Source organism: Dasypus novemcinctus, chromosome 5 (genome assembly GCF_030445035.2).
Source record: "Dasypus novemcinctus isolate mDasNov1 chromosome 5, mDasNov1.1.hap2, whole genome shotgun sequence".
Classification (NCBI taxonomy): Eukaryota; Metazoa; Chordata; class Mammalia; order Cingulata; family Dasypodidae; genus Dasypus; species Dasypus novemcinctus.
The window spans coordinates 57,004,705-57,025,617 of record NC_080677.1 but is presented as its reverse complement, the minus strand read 5'-3'; the positions used below and the strand labels follow the sequence as shown (position 1 = coordinate 57,025,617).

The 20,913-nt window shown below is 40.0% G+C and overlaps 1 protein-coding gene across 7 annotated transcripts in view; it reads left to right on the top strand.

The window, feature by feature from the left end:
• Nucleotides 1–20,913, top strand: part of PPP1R9A (protein phosphatase 1 regulatory subunit 9A) — a 459,269-nt gene that overhangs the window by 220,993 nt on the left and 217,363 nt on the right. For all 7 annotated transcript variants that reach the window (XM_058296968.1, XM_071215169.1, XM_071215168.1 and 4 more), the window contains one exon: nucleotides 17,933–18,065. In XM_058296968.1, coding sequence (XP_058152951.1) covers nucleotides 17,933–18,065 — 133 coding nt within the window. The remainder of the gene's footprint in view (nucleotides 1–17,932; nucleotides 18,066–20,913) is intronic.

Sequence of the window (20,913 nt, the reverse complement as noted above, 5' to 3'; positions counted from 1 at the left end):
AGATCATGGCATTTCAGTGAAATCAACTACTAGATCTTCAAGAGGCATATTGCTGATTCTTTGGACTCCTGGGGCTACCGTGGGCCCCTGGTGAGGGTTATTTTTTGCTTGTGTCACGCACCGCTGGCATACGGCATGGGTGATAGCAGCTAGACTTGGGATGTAGAAGAATCTTTCTAACACTTGTTTAAAATGGGTTTTTCCCAAGTATGTGTTCTTGTGGTAGTCCTGAACTATAGTTGCGGCTAATATTTGTGGCACAACTATTCTGTGATCGGGCAATGTCCACCATCCATTTTCTCCTTGTGTCCCGCCCTCAGAGAGTATCGACTCTCTCTCGACTTGAGTATATTGCAGCTCTTGGTGATTTAGAGGCTGCGGGAGGAGAGCAGGCAGTGTATACTGGAGGTTCTGATAATTAGGAGGTTGAGAAATGAGAGCAGTGGCCAGGTTTTCAGATAGGGATCCTTCCCATGCCACTCTCTTTGCTTCAGCGTCTGCCTTCTGATTTCCCCAGGTGACGGGGCTATGGCTTGTCTGGTGTCCCTTGCAGTGCATTACAGCCACTTTGATAGGCTCCCAAACTGCACAGAATCTGTGTGCCATATTTAACGCTCTTTCGTCCTGAGTTAATGAGTCCTTTTTGTTTGTATAAGGCTCCATGTGTGTGTAGAGTAAGGAAGGCATATTTAGAGTCTGTGGAGATATTAACTTTGGCCCCAGCCACAAGTTCTAGGGCTTGGGTGAGGGCAATGAGTTCGGCTTTCTATGCTGATATGTTATCTGGGAGGTGCTGGGCCTCTACTGTGGTTTCTGATGTTACTACAGCATATCCCGCTCACCGATTGCTTCCCTGCATAAAGCAACTCTCATCCCTGACGAACTCCATGTCAGGATGTGCCAGTGGCTGGTCTTGGAGGTCTGGTCAGCTGGAATATACTTCTTGCAATGTTTCCAGGCAGTTATGGGCTGGAACTCCCAGCTCCATGGGTAGCAAGGTGGCAGGATTTAGGATTTTTACACGTTACAGTTGGACAGATGGATTTTCACATAATAAGGTTTGATATTTAATCAGGTGGCTGTTATTAAGCCAGTACGTACTTTGGCTTCTAAGAGTGTGATTACTGCATGCGAAACCCGGATAATTATAAGCTGCCCAAGAGTTAATTTTATGGCTTCTAGTGTTAGCGTTGCTGCAGCTGCTACAGCTTGCAGGCATGAGGGACATCCCTGGGCTACAGTGTCCAGTAGTTTGGAGAGATAAGCTACAAGTCTTTGCCAAGAACCGAGGTGTTGAGTGAGTACTCCTACTGCGATGCTTTAGTGGTTATGAACTTAGAGGTAGAATGGTTTACTGAGATCTGGAAGCCTGAGTCTTGGTGCTTCCTTTAGAGCTTGTTTGAGAGCAGTGAAAGCAGTTTTCTATGGGCTTTCCCAGAATAGGGGATCATGATCTCCCCCCTTTGTGGCTTCATATAAAGGGGGTATGAGGATACCAAATTTGGGGATCTCTTTGAGGCAGAATCCAGCCACTCTGAGGAACTCTCACAGCTTCTTGTGGGTGTTGGGCTCAGGGAGACTACAGATAGCTTTCTTTCTTTCAAGTCCCAATTCACCGCACCCCTGCGTTATTTTATAACCTAGATGTTTGACCTGAGATAGGCAGATTTGGGCTTTTTTCTTAGACAACTGATAGCCTTTTTGCTGTAGACACATTAAAAGGGCATGGGTTCTGCCAGTGCAGTCTTGGTAGGTGGGACTTCCAAGGATAAGGTTATCTACATATCGGAGGATGAAACAGTTATGGCTTTCTGGTATAAAGAATTTGAGATCATTGGCCAGGGCATGTCCAAAAATAGCGGATGCATTTTTAAATCCTTGAGGCAATAGCATCCTTGTTAGCTGCTGCTTTTTGCCTGAGTTCGGATTGTCCCACATAAAGGTGAAAATTGGTTGGCTCTGGGACACTACCTGAATGCAAAAGAAGGCATCCTTAAAATCTAAGCATGAAAAGTAGATTGCCAATGAGGGTATTAAGCTGAGAAGAGTATATGGATTAGAAACCACAGAATGGAGAGTATTACTGCCGAATTAACTGCTCATAAGTCCTGGAATGGGCAGTAATCCCCATCAACTTTTTTAACTGGAAAGAATGGGGTATTCCGTGGAGACTGGCACGGCGTTAATATGCCTTCATTCAGTAATCTCTGAATATACAGCCAGACTGTTATCTTGTGCTTTGCATGGAACTGGATATTGCTTTATGCTTACTGGACTAGCTGTGGGCTTTATTTCAATAATAATTGGAGGAATGTCATGTACCATCTCCGTTGGATTACCCTCTGCCCATACTTTGGGTGCATCTTCAAAGGGGAGCTGTGTGGCTGTGAATTGGCCAGTTTCACTGAGGCAAAACAGTTTCCATTCATCCTGCAAAGGAAGGGTTAGCACTATTATCAGAGGGTTTTGTGGTCCCAGTGTCAGTGGGATTGCTCCATGGTGTTAAAGGTAATTTGAGCCTGTAGTTTAGACAGCAGGTCTCAACCCAGGAGGGGGACTGGGCACTCTGGAAGATAAAGGGATTCATGAGTGACCTCCTTACCCCTAATGTTGCAGGTCCTGGCTCGGAGGAAGGGCCATTGGGTACTTTCGCCAGTTGCCCCTACGATAGTTGCTTGTCTTTTTGATAGAGACCCAATGGCTAGGGCATTACAGAATGTTGAGCCCCAGTGTCGACCATCATATGTATGGTGTGGCCCCCAATTTAGACTCCAACCATAGGCTCCACAGGGCCAAGAGAACAGGAGCCCTGTCTGTCCTAATAATCTCTATTAGAGTCTTCTATTGCTGCCAGTCCAGTGATCTGATTTGCAGGGGTTTTTTTCCAAATTTTTGCAAAACCAGGGTTTGGTTTATAATGCCCCACTAGCTTTTCTGGCTAATGTTTCTGCTGCTTGCATTGCAGTGACGGGTTGAGTGGCCAGCTGGGACAATCTTGCTTCCAGTGCCTGTCCTTCTTGCAGTACAGTGCCCTGATTTCACCTGAGGGGTGGGCCATTCACTCTCCTTGGGGCAGGGGCTTCCCAGTTTACTCTCCTTGACACAGGATTGGATTTTTCAACTACTGCTGCTGCCAGAAAATCTGTTTTCTTTTTCATCTTCTGATTTTCTTCCCTCCTTGTTTCTACATCCCAGTGGACATAAACCTTAGTGGCTATTTCCATGAGCTGAGAGATATTCATACCAGCAAAGCCATTCAACTTCTGTAGCTTTCTTCAGATGTCAGCCTGTGATTGGGCAACGAACGCTGCATTGACCATTGTTTGACTTTCGGGAGCATCTGGGTTAAAGGGCGTATATACACGGGATGCTTTGCACAGTCTCTCATAGAATTGAGCCAGACTCTTATTGAGAGCCTGTAGGATTTGGGTGGTTTTTGCCATGTTTACTGCTTTCTGGCTCCCTGCCCTGAATCCTTCAAATAAGGCCCTATAGAATGTGTCTAGTCGGTTGAGCCCAGTTGCGTTTTTGGGGTCCCAGTGGGGATCTTCATCTGGGAATTGAAAGTGGGCATATTTTTCACTGTCCAGAGTTCCCTCAGGTGGGTGCTCTCTAAGCCAAGTTAGAGCCCCCTGCGTGACATGCATTTATTCTTTAAAGTTTAATAAAGTCATTATGAGTTGTTTACAATCAGCACAGGTAGGTTTGTGGGTCTGTATGATGGACTGGAAAAGATCTGTTATGCCTTGAGGCTTCTCCGAGAATGATGGGGTGTGGCTTTTCCAGTTAAAGAAATCTGTTGTAGTAAAGGGCTGATAGATGAACATTCAGTTTCCCCCCTGAATCTGACCATCTGCATCATAATAAATTGGGGCCCGGGCTTCACGGAGAGTAACTGAAAGGCCACCTTTGTCTCAGCTCCCTCTGACCCCAGGTTCCCCGTGGTCTGAGTTGCTGTTTTTCAGTGTCTCCTTCCTGTCTGATGATCGGTGCTGCGTTGCCTGGGGCAACCGGCTGTGAAAGCAGCTGGTCTGCATTTTTAGGTGTGGAAGGTGTCAAAGACAGCTGTGGGGACGGTGTAGGTGCTCTCTCTGATGTGGATGGCGATAAAAACAGCTGTGGGGATGGTGTAGGTGCCCTCTCTGGTGCAGATGGCGATAAAGGCAACTGCAGGGATGGTGTGGGCATCGTACTTCCCCGCACAGATAACCACAGTGGAGCATGTGCTTAGGGAAACTTGCTCATTCTCATTCCTTAGCACTGTCATGGCAGGAGCAATTACATAAGGTAGCAGGAGGTCATTTTCATTTGGCCCTTCTAAAATGGATGGGTCGGCACTGGATTTGGGGTGCACTTTCTCTGGACTCTTTGCATGGTGCTTGTCTGGTTCCTGGGACAGCACTCCTCAGCTTCTGTATTAGGCAAATCCTGGCTTCCCTAGTCATGCACTTCCCTAACCAGGGCAGACTTTGACTCACAGTGTTTTGCCAGCATTGATGTAGGGGAACTGGTCTGGGTGCCCTGGTTTTCCAGTTACTATGTCATGGACTTTACAGATGATCCAGGGATCTAAAGTGCCCTACTGGGGCCAGCCCACACCAAAAGTTGGCCACTCTAATTCACAAAGTATTCTAAGCTTTCCTGGCTGGAACTTTATGCCATATACTTCTCCATGGAACAAATGGGGGTGGTTTTTCAGCATACAACCTAATGGGGTCCTACTTTGTGTGTTTCCCATGTTTCTGCTCTGTGCCAACGCTGCACAACACTCACTCAAGCCCCATGCTTTGTCCATCTCCGGCCGTGTCCCTCACAGGAGATTTTGGCACTTCTTGGCCTTAGCGGGTCGGTATAAACCCCCAACTTGGAAGAGGGTCCCTTTGCAGGGAGGCCCCCCACACCACCCTTGACCATATGAGGTCACTACGGAACCACAGATTGGGACTCCACACTTGCCCCACAGAAGTGATTTTCTGCATCTCACTCAGTCTCCACAATCATACACACACAATTCCCCTTTTCGTTTTCTTGGACCTAGAGAGAAGGTGGCTTCCTCCTGTATTTTCAGGAGTACTGGGGCCTCCTTCTTTAGAGAGCTGGTCCAGCTCCCTCCTAAACTTAGAATTAGGCTTTTCCTGCAGTATGCCCCCAGGGGTCTTACCTGTCTGGAATGTGGTGCTCCTTGCTTTGTTCTCAGGTTCTCTTAAACCTTCTGGTGCCTCCAGTTCTTCGGGCAGGCTCTGGTGAAGTCCGCAACCTCTTTCTGGACTGAAATGGGGAGTCCAGGGGCCCCAGGGCTGGGTTTCGCCCAGGTCCTTCCAACCTCCTTGGAGACATCTGGGAGGGGCAAACAACCATTGTCACCTCTGACCTGCTCAGCGTAATCCCAGGAGAGCCCCCAGAAATATAGTAGCAGAGAGAAGTTGAGTGTACGCAGTATCGAAGGCCAGGATGTGAGAATTCTGAGAAGGAAGTTTATTTCAACTGGCCAGACTTGGCGGACTCTTGTCCTGATAGAACCAAGCCCGGAATAGAATTTTTGTGTCTCTTTTATATAGAGGATATAAGAGTGGGGAGTCAAATGTTGCTTGTATGCAACTTTTTGTTAATTTCTTCAAGTGTTTTATCTGAGTATTAAATAGGTTATATCCTCTGGGTAAGCTTGATTTAACACATATCCCCCACATTCCAGGTAAGCTTCGGTTAACATATATTCTGCACATTCCATGTAAGCTTTAAGCATGAACCCCCCACATTCCAGGTATGCTTGACACATTTGGCTTGCATCCTTCCTGATTATCCAAAGCCCATAAAGTTTATACTTCTCAATTGGTGCTCTAAGCATATTTGGATATAAAATAAGTTTGAATTTATGCACAGGCTATATTATTATTTCAGTGAGTAGACACCCACACAATAAATAAGAAATATTAAATTCCCATTCTGGGGTGTCCTGCTAGGTTCTCAACTAGAGGGGCAAGAGTCTCTCAAGAACAAAGGCAGTGTCTAATAAAAGGAGACAGAACAATGTGTCAAGCCCCCAATGTTAATGCGTGTAACTATGAACCTTATTCTTCTGAGTTCTGAAGGGAAGAATGGATGGAGCCTGCGGCATTTTTCGAGCATTGGAATTGTTCTGTATGATCTTGCATGACACATACAGGCCATTATGCATTTTGTTAGAACATATAAAAGAGTATGGTACAGAATGTGAACCATAGAACCATAATGTAAACTCTTGACCATGGTTAACAGTTAGTGGAAATGCTTCAGTATTTGTCAATTGTAACAAATGTACCTTACTCATGTAAGATGTCATTAATTAGGGAAAAGGTGAGAGGAGTGTAGGAGGTGGGGTATATGGGAATCCCTTATATTTTCTATGTGGCTTCTTGGCTGAGTGGTTAGGGCGTCCGTCTACTGCATGGGAGGTCTGCGGTTCAAGCCTGGGCCTCCTTGACCCGTGTGCAGCTGGCCCATGGGCAGTGCTGATGCGCTCAAGGAGTGCCGTGCCACACAGGAGTGTTCCCCGCATAGGGGAGCCCCACGTGCAAGGAGTGCACCCCGTAAGGAGAGCCGCCCAGCATGAAAGAAAGTGCAGCCTACCTAAGAATGGCGCCGCCCACACAGAGAGGTGACACAACAAGATGACTCAACAAAAAGAAACACACATTCCCGTGCTGCTGACAGCAACAGAAGCAGACAAAGAAGAAGATGCAGCAAATAGATACAGAGAACGGACAACCAGGGCGGGGGAGAAGGGGAGAGAAATAAATAAATAAATCTTAAAATAAATAAATAAAGCTTCTTTGAAAATAAATAAAAAATAAGACACTGGGGGCATATACAGAAGAAATTGTCACCATACATAAAAGATAGCATCTTACAAGAATAAAAGACACAATTTTTTTAAACTTTTTTATGTATATTTTTAATTAAAAATTTATTTTGTCTTTTTGGGAGGTTTTGGATTGCAGATGAGTTGCAGCTGTGGAATGGGAGGATCACTGGTGCAGGGTGTCAGTGGCAAGGGGATGTGTGGGAAGGGGTGTGCCTGGAATATACCTCTATGGAATAGGAATATGTTCAAGTGGTTATGGGGTGTTGTCTCAGTGGGTGGAGACCCACACAATAACCAAAAGAATGTTGAATTCCTATTCCTGGGGAGTCCTGCTACATTCTCTAATAGAGTGATAAGAATCCCTAGAGTACATGGGCATTGCCTAGCAAAGGAGGACAGATGAATGCTCCAGGCCATTGTGCTTGTACTTAAGAACTTTGTTCTTACGAAATTGAAACTTAGCCTAGTATTATATATTGCCTAAGAGTTACCTCCTGAAAACCTCCTTGTTGCTTTAATGTGGCCTCTGTCTAAGCCAAACTCAGGGTATGAACTACCTTCACCCTGGCATGGGATATGACTCCCAGGGATGAGTCTCCCTGGCATGAAGGGATTATTACCAAGCACCAACTAGTGGTTCATTTGAAAAAAGACCTAGACCAAAAGGGGGAAATATTAAATACAAATGAGTTTTTATGGCTAAGAGATTTCAAAGTGAGTCAGGAGATCATTCCAGATGTTTCACTTAGGCATGTCTCAGGAGGATGTCATTGACTGCCTCAGTAAACAGTGTCTCAAGCAGGGGGGCTCCTGAGAGCTCTAGAGACAACTGGACATAATAGGCAGGGCAGACAATCCCAGGGATTTGGCACTCTGTCAGTGGGTCTTACCTTGAAATATATGATAACATATTTTCTCCCAGTGTATTGGAGCTGAGCTCATTTATAATATTTCTACACATGGTCCTTATGCCTCTTTTATTTGATCCTATAATTAGCACTATACCCATGTAGCAGTTTGATATTTTTTATGAATTCAAAAACAAAAACAAAAGATACTGATTGTTTGAAAACTGGTCTTTTCCTCTTGGTATGATACCCTTTGATTATATTCAATTCACAGGTTTACATTTACTTGATTAAATCAAGATTAGGGCTTTAATTCAACCACATCATTAGGGCATGACTAGGGTTAAGTCCCTCCCCCCTTGGTGGGCTGATAGAAACAGACACTCAAGAAGAAAAACACAAGTAGATACTTGTGAAGAGAGAACACCATGGATGCCACAGGAGAGAATTTTTATCCTGCAGCCCCAGGAAGAGAGACAAGCCCTGTGTCAGCCTGTTGCTGAGAGAGGATTGCTGAACCCTCACAGAGATCAGCAACCATCTTGTTTCAACACATGGCAATTGACTTGGCGAGAAACCAACCTTGAGTTGGACTCTTTAGAGCCTTGTAACTGTAAGCTTTTACCCCAAATAAATATCCTTTATAAAAGCCAACAGATTTTCTGGTACTTTACTTCAGTACCCCTTTGGCTGACTAATATAACCCATTAAATATGTGTTCCAGAGTCTTAAGTCTTCTATATACTGGTTGAGCCCTGAATTTCAGCATAGTTGCAGCCAACATCTACCCTCCAACTCATTGGACTTACCCTGGACAACTATCAAAAGAATGGTGATGGACAATGCCCATCCAAAAAATCAGAGAGTATCTACAGGTGCAATCAAGACAGTTCCATCCATCTGTACCATGGAGGCAAAGCCAACCCTCTCAATCAGAAGCAGAGTGGGCATCACCATCCCCAAATCCTCAAGACCAAGGAATGAACAAACTTACTAAGAGGACTTAAGAAGTAGTGTAATTTGTTCCAATTCCTCTACCACATACTTCTGAAGAACATTTTGCTTACTCTTTCTTTATGTCTTAGATAAAAACTGGTTGTGAAAAACTGCTCCTCTGTGTTGTGTAAAGGAGAGATGGGTAGTGTGAAAGATGTGTTGGGTGCCATTTTATGCAGTCGTCTCTGGATGCCCATTGCTAAGATGAGAAAAGCAGGGAAGATCTAAGACCTCCCTGGGTTCCTAGTACTGGGCTTACTTGGCAGAAGAAGAGAAAGACAAAGTCATATTTGTGATCAGTGCTTCTAAGACCACTTGGGTTCTTTATCTGATTTATTTCACTTTAAATGAGGTAAAAGATTCCTGGTAGATCCATCTCTTGGCCCCATATCTTGTGTTTTTAAACCAAGACAGGGATCTTTGTAACCCATACTAATATTGAAAAAGTGGTCATTTTAGATGGTAGACTAGTAAAGATAGGCTAGTTACTACTGCACCAGTATGTGATCCCAAAATCTTTGAATAGATGTTTATTTCCTCACTCATGGTATATGTCCATTGTAGGTCAAGAGGGAAACCTTTGTTTATTGTAATCACTGAATTAACAGATGATACATACAGCAATCTGGGCTAACCTACAAAGAATTATGTTGTATATAAAGCCAGTCCCAAAAGGTTATTAAACTGTTAGATTTCATTTATATGACTTTCTTGAAATGGCAGCAGATTTGTGGTTCTACTTACCTGGATTTATAGGGGCTTGACCTCTGGTTATACATTCTTCCAGGTTCTGCAGAAACACTGGAAGGTCTTGTCACCACAATAACATGCCTTAGCCAGGAAATAATATATATCACTTCTACCCAGAATCTGTTGCCCAGAATTATTAATGTAGCTCCACCCATCTGCAAAAACAGGATGGGGGAAGTATATACAATACCCCCAGGTACACAGAAGGAGAACTAAAAATACTGCTGAGCAGCTGTACTATACCCATGCTTAGACTGGGAGTACCTCAAATAATCCCAGACTGGGCCAGTTCAGATATGGGTTTATAAACGTGATCTTATTGTCTCTATAAAATTAATGTAAATTAAGTTCTCACCTTAACTCTCAAATAATGAGATTTTTACATATATTAATCTTCACACATCTCTTCCTCCTTCCCTCCCTCCCTCCCTCCCTTCTTCCCTCTCTTGCTCGTTCTTCCTTCCTTCCTCCCTCCCTCCCTCCCTCCCTCCCTCCCTTCCTTCCTCCCTCCCTCTCTTCCTTCCTCTCTCTTTCTTTCTTTTCTTCTCTTTCTCTCTTTCTTCCTCTCCTCCCCTTCCCCCTCCCTTTCCCCTTCACCTTCTCCTTCTCCTTCTCCTTTCTCTACTACTGAATCCAGAACTTGAAACATTATATGGATTTGAGAGAGTTAGGAAAAGAATCAGACCTATCAATACCCTCAAATGGAGGTTAGCCCTCAGAAACCTCTCCCTGCTAAAATAGATTATAGATATTATCATTTACCTGCAGAGAGGAATTTCAGCTGCCTTCCTGACCCATATTTAACTGAACCAGTGAAATAATTGTTTTCATTTCACACTTATAATGCTGCTAGACCACATGCATATGGTAAGAAAAGTAGTAGAGTGGTAAGATAAGGACTATAATTAGTAGTAAGATTTTGACAATATTCTTTCATAATTTGTAAAAAACATCTCACAACAATGCAAGGTGTTGATGGAGGGCTGATGTATGGAACCCCTGTATGATGTTATGCATGTTTGCTTTGTAAGTTCACAACTTTTACTATATACTTAATTGTTTATGTATGTTCATATATAAATGACATAAAGATAATAATAGGGAGGGTTGGGGGAAAATACTTTGGTTAGTAGTAATATTTTGACAATGCTCTTTAATCATTTGTTAAAAAGGTTTAACAATAATGTAAAGTGTTGTTGGTAGGGTGAGTTATGAGAGTCCTGTTTGATGTTATATATGTTTGTTTTGTAAGTTCACAACTGTTACTATACACTTATCGTTTATGTATGTCTATGTGTGGGTGATATGTTTCAATAAATTAATTTTTTTTAAAAGTGGTAGAATGGTAAAATCTTAACTATGTAAAACACATAATGATATTATTTACATGGAAATACAGGTCTTAAATGATCTATTCCTCAAAGGTTCTGTAAGGTTGCATGTTTAGGTGCTAATGTTAAAAAGGCTGAAAAGATAATTTGATGTTACAATTTAGAATTCGTGCTTTTAAGTAACTCACCAACAAAAATTCAATCCTTTGAATAGTCAAAGAATTGTCATCAGAGTGATATAGAGTGTCAGGGATTTTGATTAGGATGCAATTGAGAATCAACCCTTTAACTGAGGAGCCTGATACGGCGATTAAGCCTGCCTTCTTTTCTTACACAAAAGCCTAAGCCCAGAGAGGACCAGGAAGCTCACAAAACTTGGCAGGCATAAATTCTGCTTGTGAGTCAAACACATTTTCCCTTAAGCATTCTTTCATGCTGCAGTCTTAACTAGATTGGCTTTTTCTTTTCTAATTTAGGAGCTTAAATATAGAGATAATAATATTATCTAGATGAAATGCTTTAATCTGTCAGCAGTCTCTGAGGACATTGCAGGTATTTTTAAGGTCTCCATTTGGATAGACTTGTGACTTTATTTCTACATACTTTTAAAGGAAGCCCACTTATCTACCTATCCTTGTCAGATGCCAGAAGGCCAGTATGGGCAGTCAGAGAATCTTCTGTTTTAAGGGCTTCTTTGTGTTTCCTTTTGAACTAGCTAGCCTGCTTTTATCTCCCATTGTTTAGAATATGTTTTCTTTTTCACTTCCTGTTCTTTTTCACTTCCTGTTCCTGTTTCTTTTTCACTTCCTGTTTCACTTCCTGTTCTTCCTGTTTAATCTGTGAAAACTTTAGGCTAACAGTTAGTGAAATACACTTTTTTCCTTACAGACTTCATCTTCATTAAAAATCCATTTATATAGTATGTGTGTGTGTATTCTTCAAGCTCAAGTTTTTCATGTAAAAACATGAAAAGCAGGCACTCTCTTTATTCCTCTCTGCCTTACTGACTAGATTGATTGGTTCTAAGTTCAAAATAATTTGTATAAAATTTTATATGTCTGTATTTTACTTCAAATTACTTAAACATATACAACATAATATTAATGGGTATGACTTTATTTTATGAACCTTTAGCCAGCATTCCAGGTACCCTAATCACAAACCCACACTCTAGGATTAGTTTGTTAGCATTTACAAGAATCAAATTTGAAGTCCACACTTCAAAATTGGGTACTTAAAATCTACACAAGATGGTTCACTAATGCTAGAGATGTTAAAAATAATTGATAAAATGAGTGATGTTGCAGATATGTGGATTAGCCTCAAATATTTTATGTGAAAGGACTTCGAGTCAGGCAAGACCAGCAAGCTAACAGCTTTTGGAGTAGCACCTAGCTCTAGTTTTTGGTCCTCTTTTCTGATACTTAGGATTCTGTTGAGTGAACTGATTAGGTTAGATATATCCAACTGTAGAATAATTTCACAACTGCCTCGAGTAAACCTTCTGTGCAGGTTAGCCCAAACCTGGGACTTTACTAAGCTTATGAGATAGAGTTGTGAGTCTGTTTTTACACCTTCTTGCTCATCAGTGTGTTTATGAGTGGCAGAAATTGAAATTTTCTTTCATGTTACAAGAGTGTAACATGTTACAAGATGTAGAAGAGACTAAAGCCCTCACCTATATAAAATATTTAGATACTGGCAATGTTTATCCAAAAATGTCTGATAATTGTGATCACCAGTTTAGCTTACTTCAGTTTGCTACAAGTACCCAACATGTGCCCTGGCACACATAAGACAATCAAGAAATGATAGTCCTTAGTATTGTAAATTGGTGAACTGGCTTTGGTTCTGAGAGAAGTAAAGGTAAGTTAAGGTTATGTATTACTTGATCTTGCTATCAAAATCTTTCTTTCTGAGGATAGTTTAATGCCAAATTTGTTTTTAAAACTTTGAGATATAGAGTCTATTCTCCATGCTTACTGTTAGATTCAATTTAAAGTCTTATTAAAATTGTGTAAAGGTGGGTTAGAGTTCTGCCAAGGAGGCTGTGATGAGTGTAGCCTGCTTGTTGAACATGTGAATGCTGGCTTAACTCCAGAAGCACAGTGTGCCAAGCCATCATCTGAAATGCAGTGTGCTAGAATCGGGAACATTTTGATATCTTTGATGTGTCAGGGAGATTAAGCAGAACCCAGACTACAGTCAGAACTGAGACCTTGTAGGGAATTACTTTCAGTCAGTATTTACAGAAAATATCAAATTTATTTTGACCTGCATTGATTAAAGAAAATGTGTCACAGGAAGTAAAGGAAATAAGAACATTGTTTCCTTGTTGTTGAAAAAGTTGTTGTTTTGAAAAAGTATTGTAGCTCTAACTACCAGTATGTAAATAAGATTCTGATTCTAATTGAAATCTCATCATAAGCTAATTTTTATTTTCCTTTGTTTTCCATAACCTTGGGTTACTTGATCAGAAGTGTCATTGCTAACCATGTTTGTCAAATTGGGACCTCTGAAAGTCTTCTCTCTGCTGTAAAGTCATAGATGAGGTCTTGTTTTGTTTTCTTTGATCAAGGAAGAGAATATCACTTGTTGGCTCATAAACAAGTCTTAAATTTAAACATCCTTTGTTTGCTTTTCTCAATGAAATAACACAAGAACAATGTGAAGGTGTCCAAACTAAAAAAATTGTATACTTTGATTGTGTTAAATAGTAGGGTCCAGTATGCTGTTGCCTTTTAGACTATTAGCATTGTAATATTAGACTAGCTCATAATTAATTTTTTGTAAATCAGTTAAAGTAATATACATAAAAATAGTAAAATCATTATAAAAAAAAAATTCAGTCAAGACCATAAAGATGAAAGGGATAGTGTTTATCTAAATCAACTCTGTTCATCGCTGGGGTTCTTTCTGGTCAAGGCAAAACAGAAAGCATGGAAACTGATGACCCATTATCTAATAATAGGGCATTGCTCTAGACACAGGTAGGAATTTTAGGAGACCAATTTACATTCTTATATCGTTTATTTGTTAGGTAACTATTTGTTTGGAGGACATGAAACATTATAGTAAATAAAATATTTAAAACCTTTTTATAAGAGTGTGAGAAGACTGGTAGGCATTTGGGAAATATCAGTATCCCTTATATTACCCTGAAAACAATTCCTGTCCTACATTGTGCCAAGCACGATTATATGAATTATTTCACCTCATCTTCCCAATGACCATATGGGTTAAGTATTATTATGATCGTTTTGTAAATTAGAAAACTTAAGTTGAGGGTGGTTTTACCATTTGGCAAGAGCTACATAGCTCGAAACTCTAGATCTTTAAATCACAGAGAGGGTTCGGGGTATATGGGGACCTCATATTTTTTTAATGTAACATTAAAAAAATAAAGACAAAAAAAATTTTTTAAATTACATTGAAATTCACATCATACATACCCACACCCACACAACTCTGCAGTTTGCTCTTTCTGTGTAATAATATAGGTTTTGGAGATTTCTTCCATGTCAGTAAATGTAGATCTTTTTGTAACCACTGCATAGAATTACATATTTGGATATATGGTAATTCATGAACCTATTTCCTCTTCTTTTGATGTGCATTTAGGTAATTTCCCATTTGGGTTATTGCAAACAGTGCTGCGTTGACTTTTTTGCAACACGTCATTATGCAAATATGCAAATATTAGAGATACTTAGATGTAGAATTATTGAGTCATAGACATATGACATATTGTTAACTATTTTCAAGTTATGCTATTCTTTTCTTTTTCTCCTTCTACTTTTTTCTTTTTATTCAAAGAGCATCCTTTTTCCTATATCTTGACAAACACTGGATTTTATCAGTCTTTCAGATTTAAACGTTTCCTATGAGTGGATACGTGGTATCACCTTGTTTTAATTTGTATTTGCTTAATTTTTAATGAAGTTAGCATCTTTACATCATTTATTGGATATTATTGTCTCTTCTATGTTGAATCCTCAATTAAATTCCTTTTCCCTGCTTACATAGGCAGGTGTTTCAGTTCATGAAGCCCTTTATGAATATTTGTGCTTTTTCTTAGTATTTCACACTATTTACTCCAATTCTTTGATTTTCGTAACTTTTTAATGGTATATTTTGTTCGGCAAAAGTTTTTAGGGTTTTTTTAGTCACCTAAAAAAACTTGTGACTTTAGGTTATTGAAGTTCATTTCTCTTGGCATCTTGCATTGTAGTCTACTCAATTTTCAACATTTTCTGAAAGCAACATATATATATATAGTGTCTTCTGTTTGAAATATACATTTCTTTTTTCTATACCTGTGTATGTAAATCCTACCTATTCTTTGAGGTGCAAATATCTTCTCCTCCAAGAAATTCTTCCCTTTCTCAGGCAAATTAAAAAAAAAATCACATGCCATTTTCCTCTGTTATATCAGTTATCACATTATAATGTGGTTATATATATTTATTTATTTATTTATTTTTAAGACCAGGTTATTTATTTTGATTCAGCAATCTATAAGCTACTTGAGACTGTGCCTTCTCCAATGTCTAGCACAATGTCTGACTTATTTGTTGAATGAATAAATGGGTAAGTGATTACAAAAAAAATGCATATGCTTATATATATATATAGGAATTGAAAGAATGAAAGGGCTATATAAGAGAACATCATACGTCTAACCATTTATGAAAAATATTAGAATACTCTGTGGAAGGGGCATATAAAGCGTATTTTATGAAAAGGTAAATAAAAAGGTACAAAGGTGGGAAGCAGATGTGGCTCAAGCAATTGAGCTCCTGCCTACCATATGGGAAGTCCGTGTTCAGTTCCTGGTGCCTCCTAAAGAAGACAGGGAGCTGGCACAACAGGCAGGTGCAGCAAGCTGACAAAATGAGATAATCAAGGAGAGACACAATAAGACAAACATAATGAGAGACACAACAAAGCAGGGAGCAGAGGTTCCTAATACCTCCTAAAGAAGACGAGCGAGACAGTGAGCTGATGCAATAGGCAGGTACAACACGCTGATGCAACAAAGTGATGCAACAAGAGACACAAGAAGAAAAATATAATGAGAGATACTGCAAAGCAGGGAACAGAGATGGATCAAGTGATTAGGCACTTCCCTTCCACACTGGAGGTCTTGGGTTCATTTCCTGGTACTTCCTAAGAAACAAGGAAGATGAACAGACACAGCGAGTACAAACATTGAGGGGTGGGGAGATATAAATAAATAAAATAAATCTTTAAAAAAAGGTACAAAACCCGTAGCTTAAAATGTGCATTTGATCCAGTAATGTTTACTCTGATAGAGAAAGTGACAGGCCAAGCCAGTATCCAAGTAGTATATGCTATGAAAACATGTTGAAAATCAAGAAGAAAGTCAATACTACAATTTCTTCTACAATAAAACTGTTGTGACTAGTAATAGAAGAAATTATAGTATTGAGGTGGAGAAAGTGGCCACAGTAGTTGCTGAGAGCAGGTAGAAGGAAGAAGAGATGTGATATGGGGGCATTTTTGGGACCTTGAGTTGTCCTAAATGATATTGCAGGGTCAGATGCTGGTCTTCATATATACTGCCATAACCCACTGAATGTCCTGGGGGAGAGTGTGAACTACAGGGTAAACTATTATCTATGTGGTGCAGCAGTGCTCCAAAATGTGTTCACCGAGTGCCATGAGTATGCCACAATGATGGAGGAGGTTGTTGGTGTGGGAGAAGTGGGGTGAGGGGGTGGGGGGTATACAGGAACCTCTTATATTTTTTAATGTAATATTTTTTTGTGTGATGTATATATCTTTAAAAAAATACAACTTATAAAATGATGGGGTGGGGGGTGGGAAGTGGGGTATATGGGAACCTCTTATGTTTTATATGTTTTTTAATGTTTTTTAATGTAATGTTCTTTGTGATCTATTAACTTTAGTTTAAAAAGTGTAAAAATAAATAAGTAATAAAATAAAAGAAGGAAGTCAGTATCCATTTTGGGTACAAACTGTATAAGTGATATACTTTTGAGGCATATTACCATTAGGAACCACATAACATCTGTTTCTATACAGGCTATTTGAATTCCTGGTTTATAAGCTACTATATATAGCATACACAAATTGCCAGTTTTCCAGGGCTCTGAATGTAAAGTGCAGCTCGACCAGTAAGGACAGCTTAAGAGGAAATAGATAGGATTTCTCTTATTCTTCTGGTCTGCTTTCTATTTTTATTATATCTTTTTCTATGTATTAAAAAAAATTCCACACTCCAGATTTTAAAGTAAGTTTTTTCAGGCACAGTTTAGATATTAAACAACTGTTTAATAACTTTTATTATACATATTAATTAGAGTTGATGGAATTCTGTATTTCTTTCAAATGTGGTTCTGTGTATTAGGAACGGAATTGGATACATACATTCCATTCCTGTAAAAATAAAACAAATAAATCAGCAGGAATGAGAACCATCAAATTTTTTATGGCTACAACTTAGCAATCTTTTGAAAAATTTAGGTCAGAAAGAAAGCTGTCAATTTCCCATGTGTTCTTAAGCTTTTGAGCAATATTTTGATTGACATTTTATAGAAAAGATAAATGAGAATTAAATAGATAATGCAGGTAAAATGAGAGATGACAGATGATAGCACTTTAACACAGCCCACTTCAATATAAAGTAGAAGTCAATTTTAATAATTGCATGATTGTAATTAATTATAGTACTGACAAACAGCAATTTTGGGGCTGCTATAAGTCATAAAATGAAACAAGTTAGTGTCCGTGTTTGCTTAGGTAACCTTAAGACCCTTTTCCTTATTTTACTAGAAATCAACAGAGCATTGCAGCTAATATGGTATGCTCTGATTTTATAAAAAGTGATTAATATTCCTGTTCAAGTAATGTATTCTGTGAATACTGCTGTTTCTTAACTTACTAAAAGTGGTAGAATGACTTATAAATGTTTTTAGTTAGTAAGTAATTTTTATCTGATTCAGTATTCATTTCCTTAACATCTCCATTGATTTTAAAGAAAAACAGTTGTTTAAAAGAAATTTAACATAGAAAGTTATTTCGGGTAGTTGATTTTTTTTCTTTTTTGTTTTGTTGTTGTTTTTAAGAAAACTGTCTTATCTGGATTATATTATCATTTTTTTGTTGGCTTCTTTCTACAGGTTTTCAACACATACTCCAATGAAGACTATGACAGGAGAAATGATGAGGTTGATCCTGTGGCTGCTTCAGCTGAGTATGAACTTGAAAAGCGTGTAGAAAAACTGGAACTTTTCCCAGTCGAACTAGAGAAAGGTATATGAGTTCTACAGTGTTCATAATGTCATTATGTTTTTCTAATTTTTCTAAGGGTATACTTTTTTCCCTAAGAATTGACTAAAGTTTTAATTTCCATGGAAGATCTTAATAAATTTCAAGCATAGTTTTTGTGGACTCTGAGTAGATTGTGGATTGCAAACCTCCCTCCTCCCTTCTACTCTCAACTGAAACCCAGGTACTTTAGTTGCCTGAGGAAATAAGTGTTTTGTTGGTACTCCTGGAAAGAGCTGGTATAGGGGAGAGCCTAGGGACAGCTTATATAAATAACAGCTTGGGACTGGTGATTTTTTTGGGGGTGTGATGATTAGGCTAATGTGTCAACTGGCCTGGTAATTGTGCCCAGTCAAGCAAGCACTGGGCTAATTGTAATACAAGGGCATTTATGGATTTTAGTCATCAGTGAGTTTACTGCATAGATGGCTGATTACATCTGCTATCAACCAGGGAGACTGTATTCTAGCATTCACTGCCCAACCTCCACCCTACCCTGAGGAATCTGCCTTCCAACCCCTGCCTGAAGAGATTAGTCATACCAGACGAAAATGCAAAGAATGCCCTGAAGTCAGTGGCTTGCAAGGTATTTCTAATCCTTCTCCTTACCCCCCCCCCCCCCGCCCCACCCCTCTTCTCTTGGAGACCTATTGCTAAATTAAAATCACAGTAAGCCCCCAAAGGCGAAATACAAAGTATGACCCATGAGGAAGTATGCTATACTCTAAAAGAACTTGCGTGAGTTTTCCAATTTATATAGACAGAAATCAGGAGAATATGTATGGGAATGGATACTAACAGTATGGGATAATAGTGGAAGGAATATAAAGTTGGGTCAGGCTGAATTTATTGATATGGACCCATTAAGGAGAAATTCTGGATTCAGTGCTATAACTCCAGGGGTGAGAAAGGGCTATTAATAGTTTTTTCAGGTGGTTGACTTGGCTATAGCTACTGCTGAGTGCCCAATCTGCCAGCAGTAGAGACTCAAATTCAGCCCCAGATACGGCGCCCTTCCCCGAGGTGATCAGCATGCTACCTGAGTGACAGGTTGATTACACTGGACCACTTCTATCATGGAAGGGGAAGAGACTTGTTTTAACTGGAATAGACACATACTCTGGATATGGGTTTGCGTTCCCTACACACAATGCTTCTTTCAAAACTGCCATCCATGGACTTACCGAATGTCTTATCCACCACCATGGCATTCCACACAGCATTGCTTCTGATCAAGGAACCCATTTCACAGCAAATGGTGTATGGAAATGGGCACATTCCCATGAAATTCACTGGTCTTACCATGTTCCCCATCATCCTGAAGCAAGTGGATTGATAGAAAGGTGGAATGGCCTTTTGAAGGCTCAATTACAGTGCCAACTAGGTGGCAGTACTCTCCAAGAGGCTGTGTGTGTTCTAAACCAGCACTCATTCAAAGTGTTGTTTCTCCCATAGCCAGGCTTCATGGGTCCAGGAATCAAGGAATGGAAATGGGAGTGCCACCACTCACTAATATCTCTACTGATCTCCTAGGAAACAGTTTGCTTCCTGTCCCTGCAGCCTTAAACTCTGCTGGTCCACAGGTCTTAGTTCCACAAGGAGGAGTGCTGCCACAGGGAACTCAACAATGATTCATTGAACTGGAAGTTAAGAGTGCCATCTGGCCACTTCCGGCTTCTCTTACCTCTGCATCAACAGGCAAGAAAGGGAATTACTGTACTGGCTGGGGTGATTGATTCTTATTATCAAGGGGAAATAGGACTGCATCTACATAATGGGGGTTAAGAGTTTGCCTGGAATACAGGAGATCCCCTGGGACATCTCTTAGTACTCCCATACCCTGTGACTAAAGTCAATGGAAAATTGCAACAACCCAATCCAGGCAGGACTACCAGTGGCCCAGAAATGTCAGGAATGACAGTTTGGTTTATCCCAACAGGCAAAGAACCAGGCCAGCTGAGGTACTTGCTGAGGATAATGGGAACGTGGAATAGGTAGTGGAAGAAGGTAGTGATAAATATGAACTTTGACCATGTGGCCAGTTATAGAAATGAGAACTGTAATAGTCTTGAATCTTTCTTCCTTGTTTTGTTATGAGTATGATTGTATATGTTCATAAAACGAATATATTTGTTTTCTTCCCTAACCCTTTCCCTTGTCATAAAACAAGTTGTATTAGCTTCATGGCATAATATTTAAGGATGTCAAGTTTAAGAGTGAAATTTACCCAAGGACTTGCACTCTATTCTGTAGGGAATAAATGTGTTTCCAGTTGTACACAGGACAGTTGAATATTCTTAGGTGGAAATATATATATATATATATACATGTCTGCTATTTATTGTTTTTACTTAGAGACTAAGTATGGTTTAAGGTAATGTGTATAGTTGCCAAGTTGACAAGGGGTAGACTGTGATGGTTAGGCTAATGTGTCAACTCAGCCATGTATTAGTAATTGTGCCCAGTTGTTTGGTCAAGTAAGCACTGGACTAATTGTAATACAAGGACATTTATGGTCTTAGTCATCAGTGAGTTTACTGCATAGATGACTGATTATATCTTTGATCAACCAGGGAGATTGCCATCAATGAGTGACGTTTTATCCAATCAGTTGAATGCCTTAAAAGGGGAAGTGATTTCAGCCTTCAGAGAGGATTTCCCAGCTTGTCTTTGGACAGCCAGCATCTCCCAGGACCTCATCAAGGACCTTCATTGGCCATTCATCGGAGCCTCTGGTTTGCAACCAGAATGCAGAATCTGAACTTGTGCATCCCCACAGTCAAGTGAAAGAAAATTTTATAAAATCATACTATTTACAGATATCTCCTGTTGA